The sequence below is a fragment of the Chroicocephalus ridibundus genome, chromosome 2 (genome assembly GCF_963924245.1).
Source record: "Chroicocephalus ridibundus chromosome 2, bChrRid1.1, whole genome shotgun sequence".
NCBI classification, from domain to species: Eukaryota; Metazoa; Chordata; class Aves; order Charadriiformes; family Laridae; genus Chroicocephalus; species Chroicocephalus ridibundus.
The window spans coordinates 45,783,735-45,808,493 of record NC_086285.1 but is presented as its reverse complement, the minus strand read 5'-3'; the positions used below and the strand labels follow the sequence as shown (position 1 = coordinate 45,808,493).

The following is a 24,759-nucleotide window of genomic DNA, read 5'->3' as shown; positions in this document are numbered from 1 at the left end:
GCATACAGCACCACAGATGTGGCCTCACCTCTGCCAAGCAGAGGGGAAAGATTCTGGTCTGCTGGCAACACTCTTCCTAAAGCAGCTCAAGATGCTATTGGCCACCTTTGCCACAAGAATGCATTGCTGGCTCATGGTCAGCTTGCTGTCCACCAAGAGCCCAAGGTCTTCTCTGCAAGTGTTGCTTTCCAGCCAGTTGGCCTGCAGCCTGTACTGGTGCAGGGGCTTACCCTCAGATATCCCCGGATGCAGGATTTTGCATTTCCCTGTGTTGAACTTGATGAGATTCCTCTCTGTCCAGCCTGCCAATGTCCTCTCAATGGCAGCACAACCCTCTGACTCATCAGCCACTCCTCCCAGCTTTTTATCATCTACAAACTTGCCAGAAGGTGCACGCTGCCCCATCATCCAGGTCACTAATGAAGATGTTGAACAGTACTGGCCCCATTACTAATCCCTGGGATACGCCACTACTGACTGGCCTCCAAGGATATTGTACAACAACCCTCTGGGCCTGGCCATTCAGACACTTTTTAATCCACCTCACTGCTCACTTATCTAAGCCATACTCAGCTTTTCTATGAGGATGTTATGGGAAACCAGAACCTTATTAAGATCAAGGTAAACAACATCAACTGCTCTCCCCTTGTCCACCAAGATAGTTACTTCATTGTAGAGGCCTATCACGTCAGTTAAGCACAATTTCCCCTTTGTAAATCCATGCTGACTACTCCTGATCACCTTCTTGTCCTTCATGTGTTTGGAAATGCTTTTCAGAAGGACTTTCTTCATTACCTTCCGAGGGATTGAGGTGAGGCTGACCAGCCTGTAGTTCCCTGGATCTTCCTTCCTGTCCACAGAGATGACATCAACCTATGCAAAATGGCACATTTTCCTTCTCTACCTCTCAGGCTAGAAAGGATAGGGAAGGACTGGACATGAGTGATAAATTCTGTTTCCCGGTGCTATAAAATGCTACTTGAAGCTACTGGAAATGTTGTTCCTTTTAAAAAAATCATCTTTTTTTCTCCCTGTTTCTTCTTGTCCCTGTCAAAGAATGAGCACCTAAAGTCTATTGATCACTGATTACACTCAATAAAAAACAGAGAGAATCTGTACCAAGACTTCAAGGAAGTCAATCTTTCACTGCACGAAAATTCAACACCTTCTTAAGGAAAGGAGAGGAATCATGTCTTTGTATTATGAAGATACTATATACAGGAGGAAGGTCCAACTTCCAATTACTCCGAGGGCAAATGCATACTGGAGAAAAGGTGCTTGGCATTAGCCCCAGATGCCGTTGTATTCATGATTTCAGATGGTTTTAATTCCACTTAACTCCCTGCACTTGCTCTTGGCTGGCTGTAGCACTGCAGATGAAAAATCTCAGCTCCAAACATCCTAACTTCACAGGAGTGGACTCAGCATGATGTTGGGACCAAGAGCAGGCCAGCAACACAATCCTCAGCCTCTCTAGTGGCTAGATCCTCCTGGGGTTTCCTGTCTTGCCAACAGTCATGTAAGCCACCGTAAAACTGCGCAAGAGCTGCCTGCATTTCAGGACTAATAGGCAACAACCCAAACATGCTGGAGTGTATCAGCAAGGATAAAAGAAGCTGGACCAAGCTGGCAAGTTCAAAGCAGCTTATTAGAGAATCACCTGCTCCGAGGAAGAGGAAGGCAGAAGTGCACGCCCACCAGTCAAGAGATTACAGATACATTTTTTCTTGCTAGTGCCCTGAGGGTAATGAAGGAGCTATAACCTAAGAAAGGACTTGTTTTGCCCTCTGTATACCCATATGTCAGCTGGCACCACTAAGCATTTTCTGGTCCTGTGGTAGAAGTCTGTAGTTTATCTGACCACAGAACAATTTTACAGCCCAGGAATCAATCTGTGCAAGTGCTTTGTATGATCTTTTTCTACTGTCCTGCTTTAATGGATGTCATAAATAAAGCTCTGGCTTTATTACCGATACTTAATTCTTTTGTAACATTTGGAGAGAACTAAAATTTCCTCAGACACAGCTACCTGCACAAACATAAATCCAGCATGATCTCCAATATTGACAACTACCTACTCTCATGGAAAGCCTAATGTTCTGAGCATTGGAGATACATTCCCACAGACAAACACTGACACAACAAGGGAGGAACTGAATGTCACCGGCTCTTGAATTCTGACTCCAGTTTTGTAACCATCTTACTATTTGAACTTCAGTAAATCATGTATTTCACTGCTTCAGCACACTTCACATGCATTGTGCTAAAGTTTTTCATCTTCAAAACACTTTCAATGTGTAAAATAAGGCAAAAATGTTGAGCATCACTAATAAACCTCTAGGTCAAGATGACTGTTTTCCTTTACAGTGTAAATGAGAATAGATGCCCACTAAAAAACCAAACAAACCCTGCCCACCCCCCCAAAAAAGCCCAAACCAGCAATCAACAGGTCACAGGTGTAACAGACAAGCACGGGTGAAAACATGCATGGAAATGACCCTAAAGAATCCAAGGAGGAAGCCACAGAACAAGAAAAGCAGTAGGAAAAGGTTGGTCTTTTGGGGGTTGCTTTTTCGTTTTGATTTGTTGCCATTACACCACACAAGATTAAAAAAAAAGAAAAAAAAAAGCGAGCCCAAGCTCACCATGAAATGGGAATTTCCTGACTGTCACTTATTTACTTACAGTAGACTTTGATATCATGTGTTGAAAAAAAATCCACCATGCGCAAGACATTGCAAATCAACTCCTGTTTTCCAACTGGAAGCACAATCTTTAATGCTAAGGCTACTATGCATCCTCTTGACCATTGCTGACCGTTCCATACCGCACATTATCACTTGCCTGTATCCAGCTGTTCTTTCACAATTCTATTAATGACTGTGGAGTAAGGGTTATCCTTTCCCACTGTGCCTGTACAACACCCCGTACAGCGGTGATGTGGCCGGGATGGTGCTGCCTTCACAGCAGCTGGTATGGTGCTCTGCTTTGCATTTGTGGTTAAAACAGCGCTGGTAACACATCAACCTTTTGGCTGCTGCTGAACAGTGCTTGCACAGCTTGCTTTCTCTCTTCTCCCTCCCCTCACCCCAACACAAGTAGTCTTGCAAGTGAACAAGATGTTGGGATGGGACACAGCCAGGCTAGCCAGCTCCAGCTGACCAAAGGGATACTCCAAACCATATGATGTTGTGTTCAGTGATAGAAGCTCAAGAAAAGAAGTTATAAGGGGAAACATTTGAGGTTACGGCATTTGTCTTCTCAAGCAGCTATTACACATGCTGAGCTCCTGCTTTCCAGGAAGTGGCTAAACATCTGCCTGCCGATGGGGTGCAGTAAATTAATTCCCCTTTTTGCTTTACTTGCATGTGCAGCTTTTGCTTTCCTTATAAAACTGTCATTATCACGATCCATGGGTCTTTTTGCTTTCCTTCTATTTTCTCCCCATCCTGCAGGAGAGGGGAGCAAGTGAGAGGCTGGGTGGGTGTTTGGCTGCTGGCTGGCCACCCACTGCAGGTGGCTTACTCCTTGCCTGGGACTTCTAGCTGCTGCAGTAGTACAAAGAACGATATTAAAAATCTTCATTACAGAAAGGAACGGAACATGGTTTTTGCAAATCCCTAGATTGTATCCTGAACTGACAGGCTGAAACTGCCATCTTACTATGTAACTTTTAACTGTGGATAATAATTTTCTTTTGTATATACCAATAAGATGTGAAATGCCAGCTAAACTGCAGGGAGTAAAGATGTTGATAAGAAGCAAAATTGCCTCAAGGTGCCCAGTTCTAGAGAAACACTATCACTCTTATCTCAAAGATTTACCATAATACTGTGACACACACACAGCCATGTATTATCTTTTCATTTAAGTGTTTTGCCATGCAATGTACAACCATTTTCTTGCTTTTCTCAGAATATTTTCTTTTCTTTCTTGACTGTGCTCCCCTCTGCTACACTCTCCCATGAGAAGTTGTACTATGACTTTTTGTCTCCTGTGTTTCCTTTCCTTTTTTCCTGCTCTTTATTCGCCTTTCCTCTTCTTTCCCTGTATTACTCTCTGTATTTTTTTCTCTGTTAGATCTCTCATTCTCTCCCATCCAAATTTCCCTCTATACATGAGAATGCACCATAATTCCCCTTTTAATGTTTCCTAGCTATCTTTCTCCACTCCCTTGCATCAGGACATGCATTGCAATTAGCTAACTAAAAATCAGCACCATTCAGGGGAAAAAGGGCAGGGGACAGGATTCAGCATGGTACTACACCTGTACAAGGACGGTAGGCAGCAGCTCTGCTTTACCAGTCTCCAGTTGGTAGTTGGCAATCCCTGACAGTTCTTTTCCTTTCCATCCTTCTCTGACAATTTAACCCCCTAGAAGACAGCAACAGCTTGCTTTCCCCCCCACCCCACCCTGGATGCTGTAAAACAGCATTGAGAGGAAAGCTTCTCCATTGCACTTGCTGGAGCACTGATGAACCTTTGTACTCCTTTAATGTCCCTCCTCCAGAATCTGAAAAGAGGAGGACCCTGAGATTATTCATAAAATTGATAAAAACTGGTTGATTTCCACTCTCTTAAAAATTACCCAAGTTCTAGTGCAAGTAATAGTACAGAAACTCTGTCTACAGATCTGGAGCAAGGGACAGTACTGACTCATATCCAGTTTTATCACAGCCTTTTTTAAAAAACACAATATAATAAGAGCTAAGTGCTTTTTGTATCTGAACCAAAAAAAAGTCAAATTTTCCAGCTTGTGACACCAGCTAAGATAGTAAGTGGAATTTTCCATCCCTAAGTGAGCCAATCAGGATAACCATGCCCTGGAGAAATGTCACTGACTGCAGCCGTACATTTCTGAATGTTACACCTCAATGCAGTGAAGCAACACCCGTATATTATTAAGTACATATTTCTGGACAGAATCAATTAATTTTTTTTAACAGCTTCCCAAAACAGAAAGACAAGTGAAGCGCAGGCCAAGGTTACAATTGTAGTTCATGCAAAACTGGTTCAGCTAATTTAAGCAACAATGTTGACTGCTGCTGTAATCGAGATTTCCCTCTTCCAGGGCAGTGCTGGAAATGTGAGCTGTAACAGACAAACCCCTACTAGAAAAAGATAAAAAACCCAGTCCATTTAAAACTTCACTAATGACAGATGAAATCAGCTGCCTTCAAGTGCACGGTTCTGTGAAGCAGACAGTCTTCTGTTGCACAATAAATTCTCAGCCCCTGCGTCTGGGCAGATTTCCTTCTTGTCTGGCTGCTTTGCTAAAATAAGGAGGCTGCCTGGCCCCTGATAAGTGACTTCTCTTGTGCACCACCATCCACAGGCTATTTATTAAAGATAAAAATGGTGGGAGGGTGAGAAAAGGCAAAATAATCTTATTCAGACCCTCTACAACTCAGATTGTAGAAGAGGACAATCCTAAGTACAAGCAAGTGGTATTCTTTATCTAATAATAATGTTACCTATCTGCTCAGGCACAGGCCTCAGTGGTAGAAAAGGGTGTGGGGTAATCACAGAACCAGCATATGAGGGATGTTATTAAAGAGCCCTTGTTACAGGATGTTAGCCATGATCATTAAAAAGGCAATTCTTTGTAATGACTAGCTACAATTAAGTCCTGCCTACCACTGATCACAGTGTATGCAATACTTCAATCCCACCACTGCCAGTTTAACTATCTCCCTGTCTCCCTCCCCACAGCTGTGCGTACCACCACTGCACCACACTGAAAGACACCATACAATCCTGTACGCTACTAACTGAAAGCCGACTTTACAGTTATATGGCAAAGAATATGCCATATTTGCATCAAGCAGTGAATTAATATAAAAAAACAAACATGCCACAATACAAGTTTGTTATCTACAACCTCATGATTTTATTTCTTCTCTCTCCAATCTGATATTCACAGATTTGTTTTAAATACATTTCAACTGTAAAAGCATTACCAGTAAGTTTTTCCAACCTCCATAAAAGATGTACACAGAACACTCAAAATACTGCAGCAATGTAAGTGATGTTTGAGTAACATTGCACAAGTGCCATATTCAAGTCACAAACAATTCCCAAAACACATAAAATTCAGTGCAAAAGAGTATTAATGGGACAGATGATTTTTAGCATGTCTGCAAAGGACAAGAAAAGAATTTTAAATACAGCAAATGCCCAAATGCCCTAGCAGGGCTTTAACTCTGGGAAACACAGCTGCTTTCCCTCTAACTCTCAAAGAGGTGCTTATGTCTTTCTAGGCACCTGCAATGACTAAAGGTACTACTCTGGACAAAGCCAGGAGACCCCTATATTTTGTGAGCACGTAGCTTGTCCATCTATTAACAAGAAATTACTTCTCTGTGTAGGCAACAGCCCCCATGTAGCAGGTAGCCTGCCACCCACTCCAGTGGTCTCACCTGTCTCAAATCAAGTCATAATCCCCAAATCATAGATAAACCTGCTGCTTCAGGTAAGAGCAGGAACAGGCTACTCAGGGAAGTGGTGGAATTGTCATCCCTGGATGTATTTAAAAGATGGGCAGACGTGGTGCTTAGCAATATGGTTTTTGTCAGAGTTAGGTTGATGGTTGGACTCAGTGATCTGAAAGGTCCCTTCCACCCTAGACAGTTCTATGATTATATCCTCTATAGTTGGTTTTCTCTGCAGATGCACAGATACAATCACTGGCTCCACCTGCGCTCTCTGCCCTCCTCCCAGCTAAGGTATTGGTTGTAATGCTTGTTGGAAACCTGTGTCCCGCACCACCAAGCCAGTTGCCCATTTAGAAAAATACTACCTGATTGCTGCAAAAAGCATGCATGCACGTGGCTCCTGCTGTAACTGATTCCACTGTAGAAGACCATCTATCTTGCATAGCAGGGAGAATCCCTATATCACAACTCATTGGAAGCAAAAAACTTTGTAAGAGACTCGAATCTCCAGAGTCGTCTAGTAAAAAGTGGAGGATCTGGTGATGGCAACCAAAAATGTAGGCATTAGTATAATCAAATCTCTGCAGGCTCAGAAATTGCACAGCAAACCAGGATTGTTACTTCTCTCCTCCGCAAGGCATGCACTTCCAACATTTAGATCTTCCAAGAGGGCCATGTTAACTGTCCTCTAGGCCTGGTAAACCCAAGAGTCAGACAGAAGGACAGGAGAAGACAGTCCACAGTGTGGGTAGGTTTGTGTAAAGACAAAAAGAATGCTTCAAGCACACAAGGTGCTTCTGAAGCAAGAAAAAGAAAAGGACCGTGAAGAGAAGGGAACCGTAGGCAAACAAAAGTGGGTTTGGTAGAATGTAAAAATTAAGAGGTTTGAGCTGTCTTAAGGAATGGCAGAAAAGTGACTCGATGGCAGAAAGGAATCCAACAATGATGAACAGGAATATAAATGCTCATGGAGGTACAAAGACACCTAAGGTGTTCGCTGGGGAACTTTGTCCTTTGAGGCTGTTGCTGCAAAAGCAGCAACAGAGTTCACCAACCCTGTGTCTTGAGAACGAAGCCTACTTGGGGGCAGGAGATTATGTACTTCACCTGCCATACTTCCTTTTAGTTGGCTGGGAGGAAGAGCTCCTTGTAGGAGCAAGGCACCTTTGAAACCACTACTCTGAAACCACTACTCTGAACCATTCTCAGGATATGTTGTTTGGGTTGTTTGTACTGTTTGCCCTTTAAATAGTCAATGAAGTCCCATATTGTCAGTAATATACAATATAGAAAGAGCTTAATCCTTACTTGTGAGCTATAGAGCTCTTGTACCTAAAGTTCACGGCTGTCTAAAAATGGATTTACCAACCATGCATGGCAATACCACCTACAGAGAAGAAGCCCATGTTGGCTGACCAGCCAAGCCTGGCTCAGACTGGCTGGCTGCTTGAAGCCCAGGGTAGACAGCATTTATTATTAACAAACACCCACAAACTCTGCACAGCAAGTTGCGAAGTTTTCCCCTTGACCTGAATATCCAATACACAGCTAACAGCAAACAGCTACTTAAAGCTCAAATAGGAATATATAACAAAAAACCAGTAATGCACAGCAATGATCATTCTAGTAACCTATCAAACTAAATGCACAAAAAATAAAAAGCATATGCAATCTCATCTTCCTGAAAGTTGTTACTGAGATAAGGAGTACTTTGCGAACCGCCAGTGAAGTCTGAGTGCCTATGCTTGTTAAGCCTCAGCAAGCAATCTGTTCATCACTTGCCCTTACAGATGCTGCTCACAACACAACCCGTTCTCATTGTCTGAGGCATTTATTGCTTGACTGATTCAAATCTTCAGTTAACACCTGCCGTATCTCTCCCTGCCCCAGAGAACACCACACTGACATCTGGCAGTTGCACAGACAGCAGTTAAAAAGTTCATATCTGTCATCTCCAGCAAAGGCTTTGTTAGCCACGGCAACAGAGCCTTCAGCAAGGTCTTGTCGAATAAGAGGAGAACTTGTTTACACTGCTGAAGCCCATGTTGTTAGCTGTGCTTGCACATCATAATTTTTTATCAGGAAAAAACAAGTAAGAGTTCCCGAAAATGCTAACATCATGACAATTTCCAGACCAACTGGCATCAACACAACCTGGCGCCTGGAACAGACTGGGACGTAGCACACAAAAGAACAACCTTTTCTAAGCGCAAACACTTGACGCTTGGCAAAGTGCCAGAGAAGTGAAGGGCGATGAATGAGGGGGAAAAATGAGAAGAGATGAGATTCCCCAGTGGCACTGTCATAGCTGACAACTTTTAGTGACCACCTGGTGACTGGCAGGCCTCTCAAACACGCTAGGACAGCACTCCCGTGTCTACTAGGAAGCTTCACTCAAGCGATCTACAAAAGGCTCAATTAGCCAGCAGGTGACAAGCAGCAACTGGGGACCATGTTTTTCCCAAACAGATGAGAGAGCTTTTGAAGTGGCCTTCCTAGAGTGTTATTACAGACTTGTAGGAAAGTATGCTAAGTCTTTCTGCAGCTGCTGCTGGTCATCTCAGGTTAACAGCATACTTTCTCTCCCAGCAGTCAGTACTTGTTTCTTGAACTCACCGATGGCATTTTTTAAAAAAAAAAAAGGAAAAAAAAAAGACAAACCACCAAAAATATTTGAAGAATATTCCTCCTTGAAGCAGCTTCTCAATCTTGTCACCATAGCACTTCCATTTTCCTTGAGGGAAGCTGTGAGCAGGTGAGGAAGCCATAAGCATTGCAGCTGCTGCTATTGTTGCAAGAACAGCAGCCAGACTTGCTTTGGCTTTGAAAGCTGCAGTCACCTAGCTTTGACCAGGCAGACATACCTGTACTCGCCATTATATTCATCAAATTACCAGCGTCGCAGTGCAGGGAGTTGTTTCAGCTGCGATGATCCCTTAAGAATCTGAGTTATGCAAAAAAGAGGAAGCTCACAGGTGGGTGAAAGGAAATCACAGCAATTTTAGAGTTTGATCTCTGTGTACAGAAAGTATCAATTTCTGGCTGCTGCATACTTTACATCTCACCACAAAATAGGAGGACAAGGCCACAGCACGCACGATTTGACAATAGCGCAAAGGAGACAACTCAGCCACAGTACTGAGTGAATACCTCACAAGGGCTCCCCAGGGAGGGGAGCGGAGAAAACACTTACTCATAGTAAGCAAACACTGTCTGGCTTTGGGGGACGATACTCCATTACCCCAGTAATGCAGAGCAGGTACCTAACAGAGCCTTGTGGTTGGGCATACTGCCCTCACTGAGGCACAGCCACGGCTTTTACTGCATCATGATGAGACAAAACAAATTGTTCCATCATCTACAGCCCTGGAACCCAGTGAAGGATGCTTGGCAAGATGCTCTTCATCAGTTATAGGCTCCGAGCTGACGGAGACCACGCTTGGAAAGAACTGATCCCCTGGTTTCTGTTTCTCTGTAGCAGGAAAGAAGGATGTTCGAAGGAACACCATCTCCAAAGAGAGGGAATACACTGCACTTGCACATCTTAAAGGAAAGTCACAGAGCAGTAAGAATCTATTCTTTTCACCACATCTTATTATCCATGGACACCATATACACCTGATTAAGATTTTCAAATGGCATTTACAAGTCTAACTTCCTGTAAAACAGATGTGCTAGGAAACCACTGCCAATACTTCACTCTGCTCTTTCAAGCATACTAAACATGTCTCAGGTGATGTGGTAAATTTCTAGGCTTCATTTCCTTTTTTTCTTGTGTTTCAGAAACTGTATTTTCTAACCCTTGTTCAATCACCTCTATACAAAGAGCACTACATGCACTCAGGTTGCTAATGAATGTATTGCAACAAATCCTAATGGATGGGTCAAATGAGCAATGAAAGGTCGCCTAACTTTTTGCTTTTAGGAAGCCTCTTTTAGGATACAAATAAAACATTCACTGACACATTCAGAACAGAGATTCCCCAGTGCTTAACAATTACTATAATTGTCTTTTTACAAAACATACTGGAGTTGATTTTTCAGACGTGTAGAGCAGTTTCAACATGAGAAAAATTACTAGCTTCTATTTTGCTGAAAGAGATAAAAAATAAAACAGACGGCACAAAACCTTCCCCTGCCCAAGAGAAAAAGAAAAAGGACCACATTCTCAGCTTGTGGTTTGAAGCACGTGAAACCACTTTGGGCCTATGTAGTTCCTGCCCTCGTATGCCAGACACTTGCTCTTGCTGACAGTAGTCTCTATGGCTGCACTGTTCGCTAAAAACTCTTACAGAAAAAAGGAAAGCGAAGGAGAGCTGAAGTAAAGCTGCAGCAGTTGCCTGGTTTTGTTTACTGCGTAACCTTGTGAACAGCTGCATCACTGCGGCTGAGAACGGCTGCATGGAGGGGAGGCAGAAAGGGAAAATTCCTTGAACTGGTGTTGCTTGTTGAGAAGTTTTGTCTCATCAAATAAAACTGTGTCAGCCTACCACCAAGCACTCCTTGGTTAACACACAGAGAAGACACTGTTCGCTCCCAGCTCTTACGCAAATACCTGGGCAGAAACTGTAAAATGGCCACCCAGAGCAGGGGCATGGAAAAAATACAACTGGCCAAGCCAGCCTCTTTCAGTGATCTCAGAGTGGAAATAACAGGACTTCCCAGACCTATTGGTTTTAATTACTAGGCTTGGACATTCCTCACTCAAGTGCTCCTGCTTACTTTGGAGCCATCTAAGACTTAGATAATTTTTTCTCTCTTTGCTCAGCATGCCAAGCAAGGTCCTTTTGCTGCAGCTTCTAGCAGAACAACAAAAATAATTAACAGTTACAACACATAGCTCTGACCTCGGCCCAAAAAGAAAAACTTTGCTGCTAAAAACCACGTCCCATTTCTTATTCCCTAGCCAGTAGTTTATCACGTAGTTGCAGACTGAAGACACCTGCCACATTCTTGGGGTGGTTCTCCTCAATTATTATTTTCTTTGTAAACGTAAAATGCCTCCTGCATGCCTCAAAGCAAGTATAATGTGTCATGACATCACTGATAGCTATTACGGCATTATTTTTCATGTTTTCTGCTGTCAGATGGATGAAAAGTCAAGCAGAACACAGAACTGTTTGAATCTAAGCTTTGTAGGTTAGCATCTGGCAACTTTCACCAAGCTTGTTACTTTTGGCCATTATTTTCCTTTGGAAGAACTATAGACTGAGTGATAGCAGGGGAAAGCTGAAAATGCAGTCTACACAGGACCCAGAGACAGGCTTACCATTTCAGCATCTCTGCGTATCACCAGAATCCCTCTCTTCTGACTGAGAAGCATTATTGCCATATAGGCAAAATCATACATCACTGACAAGCTGCTCCAAAGAATTACATGTTTTATTTCAATCATCTCTACGGACAGAAAGACACTTCAGGCTCAAAATCAAGTTAGAAGACTGAGTAGCTCTCAAATCATTCCAAGCATCATTTGCTTTTGTGAATTTCCTTTTCCTGTACCAACGGTTTTGATTAGGAATTGTTTTCTTCCGCTAACAGATTTTGCTTTCTTTTCATATTTTAACTTCTTCTGAATTTAGTCCCCCAGTAAATTTGTCTGATATCATCCAACACATTCAGAAATTGACCTTGGCTCCAGCAACCTAACTACCAGCATTTTCTAGCTTTCAGTGTTACATGTATTAATATTCTCTTGAACACTATTATTCAACTGCGTGTTAGTATATGAATAACCCAGAGAGGTTTGAGCACACTTCAAATTTACTCAGAATTACAGACTGTCTTGTTGGCCACTCACATGTCAAATATGTAATTATTTTTGTCAAGACACACTTTGGAAATTAAATAGATACTCAGAAGAAAAGCTACAACTATTGCCTTAGCATTTTTAGCAAGTTAAAATGATGTTGTTAAGTCAACTTTTAGTGAGTTTATCCTTTTTTACCTTGTAATTGTAATTTTCCTCAGCCTTGAGAAGGTAATTTTGATTTTATTCTTTTCTATCAATCAGATGAAACTGCTTTTTCCTAGTCCAAACTGAGTTGAAAGAGTCAGCACTGTTGTTAGCTTAAAACACACTGAATACTGAGGCTGTGCTTACTGTGCCAGAAGTATTGTCCACTCGGTAACAACCACATTATTGTGGGAACAGTCTGAACTGTGGTCAAAGTTAGCTTGGCCCAGCCTGAAGGAGAGGAAGGAGAAGCGAAAAAGACCACGGGCCACCTCTGCACTGCTCAGGGTCCAGAAACAAGGAACAGCCCAAGAACAGTTTGAGAAGCCTGAGAGACTGACACAAGCATGTGACGTGCCATGATGTCTCTCCTTCTACAGGTGAGCTCTCAACACTTCTTTTCTCTCTTCAGTCTGTATTGGTCACACTCTTGCAAATCTCTTCATCAGAGACTTTGGACAGGTGATACAGTCACCGCCATTCCTACAGCCAACTGTCTAAGATGGTGGGATACCTACATAGTCCAACATGGGCTCCACTGAAAGCAGGACCTAGTCCAATACAGGGTTTGTGGCATCCTCCAGACTTCTATCGTAAAAATATAAAAGGCACAGAAGGGGTCCACAAGAAATTCAGCTGAATCAGACTTGTTTCAATCTATGAACGCTACCACTTGAGCCACCTTGGTGACAATACAGATGGAAATTCATACCACTGTCTCTAATGGCCCAGCATGCCTCAAAAGGCTTCCAAGAACCCATCTACTGAGAACCTGCCAAGCTAAGTAACATAGATTTCCTAGAAGTCTTGCCATAGAACAAGTCAGCAGTAGCATGGACACAGAGCAAACACACTTCAAACAAATCAGCACAGTTACTGTTGCATACTGACGATTGCCACGTGTGCCAATTTTGCCAAGCTGGCTAAAATTCAAATTATTTAGCTTCTCTGGTCTAAGTGTATTGTGCACGCTGATACACACCCACTGACACACTTACTTAGTACACTGCTGCTATAGAACCAAGGTGGCCACAACGGGATTCTGCATGTATCCCCGTGAATATAAGAGATCTTGACAAAACTGCAAATAGAAAAACAAAAAGGAAAAGAAAAAGAAAAGAAAAAGAAAAAGCACTATTAATCACCATCAAGTTAAACCTGTTGAAGTGGGTTAGATGTTGATGATACTTCGTAACTTCTGTTAAAACCAGAGCAGCAATTCCGACTGGATTTTGAAAATGGAGCCCTTACTAACATTAGTAATACTCACACATGGAAAACAGCTTTCAAACTGTCTTACTGCCATGTAAAACGCACAAGTCACAGAACTATGTTTTCTCCTCCATTTTATTTTCAAAATATTTACAGACCATTCCCTAAGCATTAGAAAGCCAGGAACTCAGTGCATAAAATGCATTATCTTTTCACAACTATAATCATTAAAGAAATTCTCTAGCAAAAAAAGTAAAGGAATCTGTGGTAAGAAACACATGCACTGCAAACAGCCCTTAACATTACAGTAAATGATATTTACAGTAGATGATCTTTAAGGTCCCTTCCAACCCTGACAATTCTATGATTCTATGAAATGATGAAATGTTTCTTGTTCTCTCTCATATAATTTACCTCTTGGTAAAAGGGATTGAGGAAGAAAGAGAAAACAGAAGCAGTCATGTTCCCTCTTCATAACCACAACCATTCAGAGGCACAGTACGCAATTTAGTACGATATATGTCAAAAGGTCGAAAGACCTTACCTTTGTCCTCTGCCAGCATAACGGTTCTCCTTCTTAGTAAGACCACAGTCCCACCAGCCACATTAATGCGAACACAGGAATGTTTATAGATTTAGCATAATGAATCCTTTTTAAAGAAGGATACTGCAAACGCTTACTAGAAGTAACAAATGCTAATACAAATAGATCCATGGAAATACTGTCTGAGAAGAGATAAAGGAGAGTTGAGAAAATACTTAGCTCTGTATTTTATTGGGTGCAGGAGATAATCTAGAACTAACCTGTCCTGGTTATTTCTACACACTGCAGCACAAACATTTAGTTTTCTTAGTGAATTATTTAAGATGACACTATCGTGATACCTGAGGTAACTTTTACTGATGTTATTTACAGGTGAGTTGGAAAGCAGAAAAATGTAAGAAGGTGAATGTGGAAGAGCTTCATTTACATTATTTTAACTTCTGCCAAAGTCACCGCAGAAAACCAGTAGCTTCCATTCTGATGAATTTGATACTGAACAGCACTGATAAATATTACTTTATGTAAACTATGTGAAGTATCACATAAAATTACATAGATTTACATACATTATAAAAAAATATGTAAAGTATGTAAAGTATGCATACAAACTATACATGTGCACCAAAACTGAAATTTCAGCACAAATGCTTGTGCTAGTCGTAAGAGTCACACGTCATAGCTGTAGTGACACCACAGCAGGATGGAGAGCAGAGAGGACTAGGTATTTCTAGTCCATAAAAGGAATAGTTCTTTCTGCAGTGGTGAACTGTGCTTAGTCACATTCAGTTACATCTCTTGCTACCGAGGCTCATTTCTAAAGGCAGGTGATGGCTCTTAGTGAACTGGAAGAAACTGGGTGCCTTTTAAATAGAAACTTTAGGATCTGATATTACTCCACTGTAACCTAGAACAAAGTGATTCCTAACTGCTAATGTCAATTTAGGACTCTGTGGATGCTAATAAATTACACAGGTTAAAAAAACCCAAACGTGTAGACAAATAGATGCACAGGTGGGAAAAAAGACGTTGAGGACTATCAGAAAGGAAGGCAACAACTCCAGCATAAAATGTTGTCAACTGTTTTTGCAGGACAATACTGTATGTGAGATGGTATCGCTACATGTTGTCTTCCATTCTCATTATTAGCCATCCGTTATTATTCACAGCCATTACTGGAATTAAGACGACAAATTATGTGCCAGAGAAATGAGAAAAAGCTTATCCATCTGTTAAACCTCTCCGCATCTAGATGGAGCAAAATTTCCTGCCCTGAATCAAGTTAAGGCGTCAGCTCAAATCCTAGCAGTGCTCCGCTATCGATTTCTTCTGAATTTCTGCTTTTCAGCCATACATCTCCCAGATCCGTCCCTGGGTCACTGGAGCACTGCCTGGAGGTCTGCCTGGACAGACAGGGCACAGAGCCAGCTGGACTAGTGGTCACGGACATGTTGCCCACTCTTACCAGCCCACTGTTGGCGCTGGCACTTGGCCTTGCTTTCTCCCAAAAACTTACCCATGTTAAAAAACCGAGGTGTTCCACTGGGGCACGATGTGCTTTTGCATCACGGGCTCGCCATTATTATTAATTGTAAAAAGCTGTTAATACTAAATATTACCATTAGCTACCATTATGAAGATGATACCACGCAGTCCTTCGAGCAAGGAGCATTTCTCTGGGCTCAGATGTGCCCGTCAGCAGAGAAGGGCGCACGGCGGCCTTCGGGAAGCGCGAAGGCGGCCTCCGACGGACCTCGACGCCCCGCTTCGCCGGAGGAACCGGGGCTGGGCTCCTTCCCCGCGGGCTGCGAGAGCCGAGGAGCCAAATCGGCCAAAACCGGCAATGAGCCGCCGCCGCCCCCCGACGACGACGACGCTGCTCTCCGGACCCGTCCCCAGACGGGACACTCGGCGGGGGTGAGCGCGACGCCCGCGCGGGCCGAGGGCCCCAACGGTCCCAACGGCCGCCTCCCCGCCCCGCTCGCCCCTTACCATCTGGGCCACCTTCAGCATGCCGGCGCAGGAGCGGAAATAGGCGCCGTCCATGAGCTCGGCGTCCGAGCCCGCCGAGGAGGAGGCGGTGGTGGCGGCGGCCGGTGGGGCGGCGGGCCCCCCGCTGCTCACCCCGGTGCGGATCACTCGCGCCCCGTGAGACATGGCTCCCGCTCTCCCTTCGCCGTCGCCCGGCCCGGGACAGCGGTACGGGACGGGACGGGGCGGGACGGGACGGCGAGGGGCGGGCGGCGGCGCCCCGGGGCTGCCAGGGGCCGGGCGGAGCCGCGGCGCCACCCCGCCCGCCCTCCGCTCCCCTCCCCGGCTGGGAGGAGAAGCCGCGGGGGTTTCCCGCGGGGGAGACGCCGCCGACGCCGCGCAGGGGGAAGCGGGGAGGGGGAGGAGAAGCCGGGAGCCCCGGCTGGGGCAGCCAAAGGGTGGCCGTGCCGCCCCTCCCATCGGGCGCTCCCCCCTGCACCTTCCCGGAGGGGCATCCGCAGCCCGGCCGGCCCCCCCTCCCCTTTTCCAGCTGGGCTATATGGAAGCAGAGGCCGGAGCGAACCGTTCCCCAGGCGGGAGAGGGACGCCTCACCGTAGGTTGTGGGGTGCGGAAGGGGACCCCCGCGCTGAACCGGCCCCCGCAGCGCGCAGTAGTTTTACTCGAAGGGTAAAAGCCTCCCCTCGGCCTGTCAAAAGTTTGCCGGCGGTGTCCTTGGAGGGGAAAACTGCGGGGCTTCGCAGTGGAGGTGCGGCTGCAGACAGCGTCTTCCCCCACAGCCTTTGTTCTCACCCACAAAAACCGCCCAAACTTTCCGATTCACGATCTCCTAACAGATAAAACGTTTGCATTAAGTGGGCAGCAACAGGCAACGCTGTAAATGACTGTCCAAACGTCTCAACCCCGTTGTTTGAATTAAATCATGCTGCAGAGATACTAACAAAACTCGGCAAAGGAAGCTATATATTTCCTCAAGTTTAAAAATAACTTGTTTTGCTTTCTGACAAGTGAGGTAATTGCAAGACTCCAAGCTGGGCAGATGCCGCTTTTATACTCATTAGAGGAATAACCCCGTTTTCTGCTGTTCTGCAGTCAGGATGCACATTCTGTTCATATTTAGTACTTAATAGTTCCTTCAACAACTAGAATTATCTTAGGAGGGAAGACAGGTAAGATCAGATGATCTCCAACACAAATAAGGGGCTAGAATAAGTAACTTACATGAGCAAGACAGGGTTTGCTAGCGTAGGCAATGGTCCGTAATACACTAAGCAGTACATAGTTTTGGGCTTCTGGTAAGCAAGCTAGTAGTTGTGATAAAAGATAGTACCAGTCCCACCAAATTTTATCTCATGTCATTAGATATCAAAGCTACAACATTGCCAATCTACACAATAGTAAAATTCTAGGTGCTGAGAAAGAGTTTTAGCTTTTTTTCGTTTGGTTGGTTGGTTGGTTTTTTTCCCCTCTTTTAAACAGCTGCTGCTTCTTCTTTTCTGGCCTCTTCTCCTTACAGTTCAAGTTCAGAAGCAGGCACATTTCTAGGTTTCTTGCAAGGCCTGGAGAGGAAGGTTCCAGTAACTTCTGTATTTCCTATTAAGAAATGTATTTTTCTTACCCGCTGATTCAGCTTCTTTGGTTCTTAACTTCTTTTGAAAGTGTGTATATGAACGGGGTCCTGCTGATCTGAGTTCAGTCCAGTGAAATAGAAATACCTTTAAATTAATATGAGTAACAGTCATATTTTCTACTCAGAAATACAGGCATCTTCTGTAAATCCCTGACACAAAGTCAGTCTAAAACACTGCTGAAGTTGAAGTTTTTATTACCGTTCTCATGCTATTTACTGCATCTTAGGGGCATCCTGTTTGATGATGATAAGAGGTACTGACAACTTCGTAATAAATGAAATTTGATGGCCGTAAATTGACATAAAGTATCCTTATATATGTGGGTGACTTGGATTTTTCAGAGAGACTGTTTGTCTGAAACAAGTTTTTTATAATGTCAAATACCTTCATTTTGCAAGTTGATTAGCATTTTTTTTTATTCTTCTAAATATCTGTATGAAGAATTTCACTAATGATTTCATCACTTACCAGCTGTTCTTTTAAATAAGGTTTCTTTCAATCTTATGAACACTAAGCAATGCTTGCAGGCACAAATCTTATTTTAATTGTTATATGATAAACCAGAGTTAGCTTACCTACTTTATCAATATTAGAATATACAAAGGCATAAGTCATAGTTTGCAAGCCAGTATTTAAGGCTAATGCACTGGAGAAGCAGATAACCTTTCGGGTGCTTACGCCTTTCTTCAGGCCTGAAATAGGAGGAGCAAACTTCAGAAATAATTCTAAGCTTGTACTGAGTCCACCGATTTTACCTAGATATTCAGAACACTTGAAAAAACAGACAGTTGGTATCTGGGGAACAGATGAGAAACGAGTCAGATGAGAAAGAACATAGGAAGTAAGATAATTATCTTTCTAAATGGAAAGAACAAAGCAGATAAGGCTGGTGAAAAAAAGCAAGGCCAAGCATAAAGCAAATTTCTGCCTAGTACGTGTTTTTTTAAGTTCAGAATTAAGGATTCAACTCACAGATTTGCCTTTGGAAGACATTCCACACATCTTCCCTTGAGGATCAGCACTGAAGACTCAGAGAGGTGGTAGATATTTTGCCAGAATCATTCCTTATCTGGTAATAGTGTGGTTTTGTCCTTCATTAATGGGTTATTCTGACATGTAACAATGGTTTCCATGACAGTTTTTGGTAAACTGGATGAAACATATTACTCCCTCGTAGCTTTACTCTGTCTTACTACCTCTATCCACAAATCTTCTCTGGGTTATGACTTTAGACCAGACCATTGCAGTTACCACAAAATCATGAAATATTTGTGCAAACGTAGTCACGTTCTTTGCACTTAAGATAGGTACCAACAAGTATCATTTAAGAAAGAATTTCTGTTACTACTAAAGTATTTTAACTGATGAGAAATCACTGACAAGACTGTAATTCTGGCTTTATTTCTAGTCACATTTTATCAGTTGACATTTGGATCATTTTTACGCCTTTGATTTTTTTCCAGCAATGGAAAATAGCATACGGGACTTTAATGACACATTTTATCTGTGTAGATAAAATGCATAGTTGGTAGCCCTTCTTCCTTCTCACAACTGGATAATTTTAGCAAGCAGTAGAGAACCTGACCTTTGTTGTGCAGACCAGATGCAACTTGCAGACAAATATAGGTTTTTAAATAGCATCTTGGCTTCCCTTCCACTGAAATCCTATGACTCCAACAGATAATCAAGAATAAAACAATGTGATTGAGAACAGAATGAGCTGGCTGCTGATAAATCTTCTTTGCTGCAGGGCGCCCATGTAAGTAAGCACACACCTTTTAGTTACAGGGAGAAATAAAGAAGTTTTTTGAAGCAGTAAGATTTCTCTACTACCACATATAACCTTCCAGCTAACCTTTTGACGGCTGGAAGAGAGTCCAAATCTTCTTAATCCAGTAATTAAAGGTTTAATAGTAGTTTTAGATGAGGAAAACTTTAAGTAATATTACAAAATAATCACAACATTACACTCTCCACCTAACTCCTGGAAAAAATTTCTTACGTAATTTGTATTGGAAAGTAATTTTCAAAGGTATCTGTTTTGAAATTCATCATCTTCTGTCCTACTTCTGGTTGACTCAGATATTTGAATGAGCTTCAAATTAAAAACTTCATTTGTTAAACTAACAACTCACAGATGATGCCAGTAGACAGGGAAGGAGGGAGGAAATTCTTTGTTTCTAGCACTGGCGTCTTGACAATTCTTCTATGGATTTAATCTTTATATCATTTAGTAGGATTGAGAAGCCTAGATTTTAATTAGGACAGATTAATGGCCTACTGTGAAGAGAAAAGAGAAAAACACAAGTCTCCCGAGAAACAAAATGTATTACCTTTAGTAGGTGCTTTGTGGTATTCTCAGTAGGTTAAACACTGAGCATTAAGGGACTTTTGTCTAGACTTATGCCTTGGAGCCTGCTGGATTTGAGAAACCTGTTAAGACAATGTGTTTCATGTGCAACATTCCTTCAGACCTACAGTAACAGGTTCCAAAAGCAATCTCATGATTGTGAGAAGCTGTTAGAATACGCAAACTGCCAGGATAATCAGAATTCTTAGTAGTAGATATTTTACTCTGAAAAAGAACTTAAAAAAGCAACCTTCTACTCCCAGTTTACAAAGCATGCACAGTTGGGTCAATTATTTATTTATTTTTAAAGTTTGGGGGGGGGGGGGGGGGGTCTGCACAATGTCACTTTTTATACATAATGAGACAGTATCAATCTTAGTTTTGATTTGTCGCATTCAGAAGTAAACCTGTAACATGTAAAAAGTTACATTTACAAAATTGGCACATTGAGTAAGATTTATTAAAGGTTTAGTAATAACATCTATACATGTCTAGAAAAATACAATGTTAATTTTAAAAGAAGCAGTATGACATTTTATTATACAGTACAAAGCCCGTGTTAGATGTCTCTCAAGATGACATTGTCTTATAAATAATCATTTTAATCTCATCTTAAAATACACCATGTCCATTCTAACAGAAATGTTCAAAAAGACTTCATCCCTCTTCCAAGCTTTTTTCAAGAGAGTATAATCCTCAAGATATTTTATACTACAGAATTCATTTTAACAAAATATTTACTGCAAAGTTCGTGATTGCCAAGATATAAAGCTAAAATACGTATTTCCAGCGTAGCAGGAGGTAACCACGAAGGCAAAGAACTGTAGAGAGAGGGGAAAAAATATATTAGGAAAAAAATAATATATATATTTGAGAGTACTGTAATTTCTACAAAAAAATAGTTATGCTATTTGGAAAAAGGAGAAATAGTAGGCGAAAATGGCACTGTTTCACCTCCTTGTACTCGTGTGGCCATGCAGTCAACACTGTGTGAGTAAGCTTATATTATGCGTAGAAAATACAGGCCTACAAACAGACAAAACATGACATATTTCAACTCATACCTCCACATTATACTGCCTCAGTGTGGATCTTGCAGTATGGACTCCCACCAGTCCTGTACTCGCTGCTTTTAACATCAATTGCTGGCAAAGACTGAAGGATAGTCCATGTGTGTGAGCTCAAGCAAACACTCCCGTACTGCTGCTATGTTCCAGGAATTGCCTACAGCCCACCTGTACCTCACTATGGCACACTGCGCATTGAAATAGGTTTGTTTACAGAGAAAACTTGGATTCAAATGCAGACCCAGACATCTCAAACAGCAGTACTGATCAGGTTACCAATTCCAGAGGTCCTCTACTGACAAATAAAGGTATTCCTCAGTGCAAATAACAGTGACAGTAATCATGTTGAGGTACTACTACTTACTTTCTCAGAAATTGATTACAGAATTAGACTTCCGTAGCAGGCTAGATTTATTTTATGTTTGAAGATAAAGATACTGTTAAAGATACCGTGTAAAACTACACAGTATCAGTGGTGTTGCTTCTGCAGTCCTTACGGCATACGCACACAGAAACAGCTGTGGACTATTTCAGTTGTACTGATAAAGTCCAATTCAGTGCCAGTGGTTAAATTCCTGGTAATCTCTGCATGCTGTTCAAAACAGACAACGTTCAAAGTGGTCTTACAATAAGACCAGAATGTTTTGTGCTGGTAACGGCACCAAATAAAGCTGACACTGCAAATAGGATTAATACTACCTTTCTTGGAGGTGAGCAGGGATAGGACAAGAGGGAACAAACGCAAGTTACAAGAAGGGAAATTTCAATTACATATTAGGGAAAAAAAAAAAGATAAATCACAATGAGAGTAATCAAACATGTCAGCAGAAGCCCAGAGGTGGTGGGGAATAGCCATCCTTGGAAATACTCAAAACTCAAGCAGACAAGGCCCTGGTGGCCTGATATGAGTTAGCCCTGCCTTGTTAAGGGAGGAGCAAACTGGACCAGATCACCTTCAGAGGTCCCTTCCAGCCTAAAAATATTTTATGATTCTACCAGTGTTTCTTGCTGTCGTGGTATATACTTGCCTATATACCATCATTGCCCTGGTGGGCACTTCAGCTCTGAGAGCAGGGCACTACCAAGCATGTGTACAGGCCGTAAATCTAAACCTTCCAACAGAGGGCTCTTGTTGAGTCTTGTCTAATGTAAATTTAATCTGTGGCACCGAAAACTGTAGATGATGTAAAATATTATTACAATAGAAAATTCTAACATTATTCTTCTCTAATAATTTTGTTTCTTAAGAAATAAAAGCTCCATCTAAAATCTTCCTAACAGAGAACAACTGTTAGGGAGAGATGAATTGCTAAATTTTCACAAACATCCATCCATGAAACCCTTAATGGGTTCAGAAAGCAAGAATCTACATTTAATAGTTTATTTAGACAGTGCATTACATTAGCACTATTAGAAGAGATTCCAAACATCCCATGAGACACTGACCATTCATGCATTTTGCATAAAACCTGAATCAGCATGGAAGCTTACCTAGCAGCAAGCAAGTTCCTGTCAATAGCAGTGGCTGAGTAACAGATCAAAAGTCACAAACTGCCAAGGGGAAAAGACCCTTAACGCCACTGAAGTGACAGGGACGTAGTTATCCAATTCCCAAGACATAAACAGAGCAAGTGTTTAAGTCTCTGTGTTCATGCCAGTAACAATAAGCTTCAGACAGAAGACAGGATTTGTGAATAGTCCAGAGAGGACAACCGCAGAAGCATGATCAGTCAGCAAAGTAGATGTAATGCAGAATTACTTTATACAACTGAATTTGACTACTGTTGCCACAACATGCAGAAAGTTCTTTTACAGCTCCCTTAACTTAGCTAGAGAATGCGTTCACCTGCTCAGAAACTGACAAGGCTCTTAAAAAAAGTTTTTTCACCCACATCAACTGCTTTGGATTTCCAAATCTAAATAGTAAGACAGTAACGTTAGACTAATTAATGATTTGCATCCACTTTAAAACACTGGGAAGTTACATGATTTTTCAGGCATTGCCCACCCAACTCAGAAGAAAGATTATCAAAAAGTTGAGGCTGTAAGAGGAAGATCACTGTAGAAACAGCAATACTGCTTCAGGACCTTCCCAAAGGTGCTGTGTATATGGCTCAGCCCACAAAAAGCGGAACACACCTAATCCACACATGTGCAAAGTTACCTGAGTTAGTTTAATCTGCTTTTGAAGTTGTCCCAATTCATTGAAGGAACTTGGTTTTCATCCAATCTGTTTTTTTCCACTCTGATGTGCAGGGTATACCATCTGACAGAGAGCTAGTAATAGATGGGGGCAGGGGAGGGGAAAAGCAGTACGATCTTAAAAACATTACAGCCTTTTCTGATGTGACTGTTGTCTCCTGGTGGAATGTCCAGTCACCTCCAAAAACTATGAGCGGAATCTACAGCTACCTATAGGTTTTGTGCAGGAGCTTCTGTATCAGTCTGCAGCTTTTCAAAATTCAACCCGCACTTCCAGCGAGCCTTCTTTTGATATAATTTTATTGGACATACAACAGATTTAAACAAAAAATCAACTCACTGAAGAAGCTGCCCAGCTGTTGTAATTGTGACTGTCCAGTTCTTTGGTAACTGAAGATGCATCCACAATGGCAGCAATGAGGTACAAAATGAAGGCACTTCCATTAAAAAAAAGACCCTGTTGAAAAAACAAACAACGTAAGTAGTTAATATGCACTTGTATTTGTTCCCATTTTCTATTCCAACATTACAACACTCTCATCCAAAATATAATGTACACATGCAATGTACACAAGAAATGTGATTCTTAACTATTTTTATCTTCTTCCAAGTTTCTATCTGTAAGATCAAAGTTTAACTGCTTATTTTGAAGATCCATAAACATTAAAGCACATTTTGGACAAACTGTTCTCTCCATCACACTAAATCCAGAAGTCCTAAAGCTGCTGTGCTGTGATTTTCCAAAATTGATAATAAGGACACAGTTTGGTTATCACAACCAAAGTATTAGGCAGTAAGAATATGACGCTACATGAAAAAAAAAAAAAAGAAATAAAACAAAACAAAACTGCATTACATTTCTAATCTATACAAAGTTACACTGTAGGAATCAATGACTCCTGGGTATATGAAGAATATTTACAAAGCTTCCAAAACTCTGCTCTTCTCCACTTTTGGAGGAGATCAAGAGGGTGTAATTTTTTTCAGGCACATTCTTCTACCTTTCAGCACCTTTCCCTTCTGCCTGTTTTTGAGAGGAGAAAGAAGCAGATAAAATCAAGGAGGAGAACAGTCTGAACAGACTACATGGGTCATCAAGACCCATCCATGGTAGATGCTGCGTTTTCCAAGGAGCAGAGTTAATGTCTCAGGGTACCTATGTTCATTACTAAGAAAGAGGCAAAGCAGATAACATTGATCTCACCTAACTCTACAGAGAACAAACAAGAACAGTTTGGGTTTTGCATGTAAGAGAACAGGAAAGGAAGGGAGAACAGAAGTCTGAGAAGATGACAGACAGATAAAAAAAGTATGTCGGGCTTTTTTTAAAGTAATTTTAATACTTTGTCCTTTACTTACTCACTACTTGGTCATGG

The 24,759-nt window shown here is 42.1% G+C and overlaps 2 protein-coding genes across 4 annotated transcripts in view; both read right to left on the bottom strand.

The window, feature by feature from the left end:
- Nucleotides 1-16,947, bottom strand: part of CMTM7 (CKLF like MARVEL transmembrane domain containing 7) — a 29,698-nt gene extending 12,751 nt beyond the window's left edge. Inside the window, exons 1-2 of one of the 2 annotated variants that reach the window (XM_063325246.1) lie at nucleotides 16,136-16,278; nucleotides 13,389-13,471 (exon numbers count right to left, since the gene is read on the bottom strand). Coding sequence is in view for 1 of the 2 variants with exons in the window: in XM_063325245.1 (XP_063181315.1) it covers nucleotides 16,136-16,594 (459 nt within the window). In the remaining variant the exon portion in view is untranslated. Of the gene's footprint in view, nucleotides 1-13,388; nucleotides 13,472-16,135 lie in introns of both variants that reach the window. The other variant, XM_063325245.1, reaches the window with a different exon arrangement.
- Nucleotides 16,948-20,445: 3,498 nt separating this feature from the next.
- CMTM8 (CKLF like MARVEL transmembrane domain containing 8) overlaps nucleotides 20,446-24,759 on the bottom strand; it is a 36,832-nt gene continuing 32,518 nt past the window's right edge. Inside the window, exons 1-2 of one of the 2 annotated variants that reach the window (XR_010069869.1) lie at nucleotides 21,179-22,341; nucleotides 20,446-20,935 (exon numbers count right to left, since the gene is read on the bottom strand). Coding sequence is in view for 1 of the 2 variants with exons in the window: in XM_063325248.1 (XP_063181318.1) it covers nucleotides 20,852-20,935; nucleotides 23,724-23,840 (201 nt within the window). In the remaining variant the exon portion in view is untranslated. Of the gene's footprint in view, nucleotides 20,936-21,178; nucleotides 22,342-23,723; nucleotides 23,841-24,759 lie in introns of those variants that run through there. The other variant, XM_063325248.1, reaches the window with a different exon arrangement.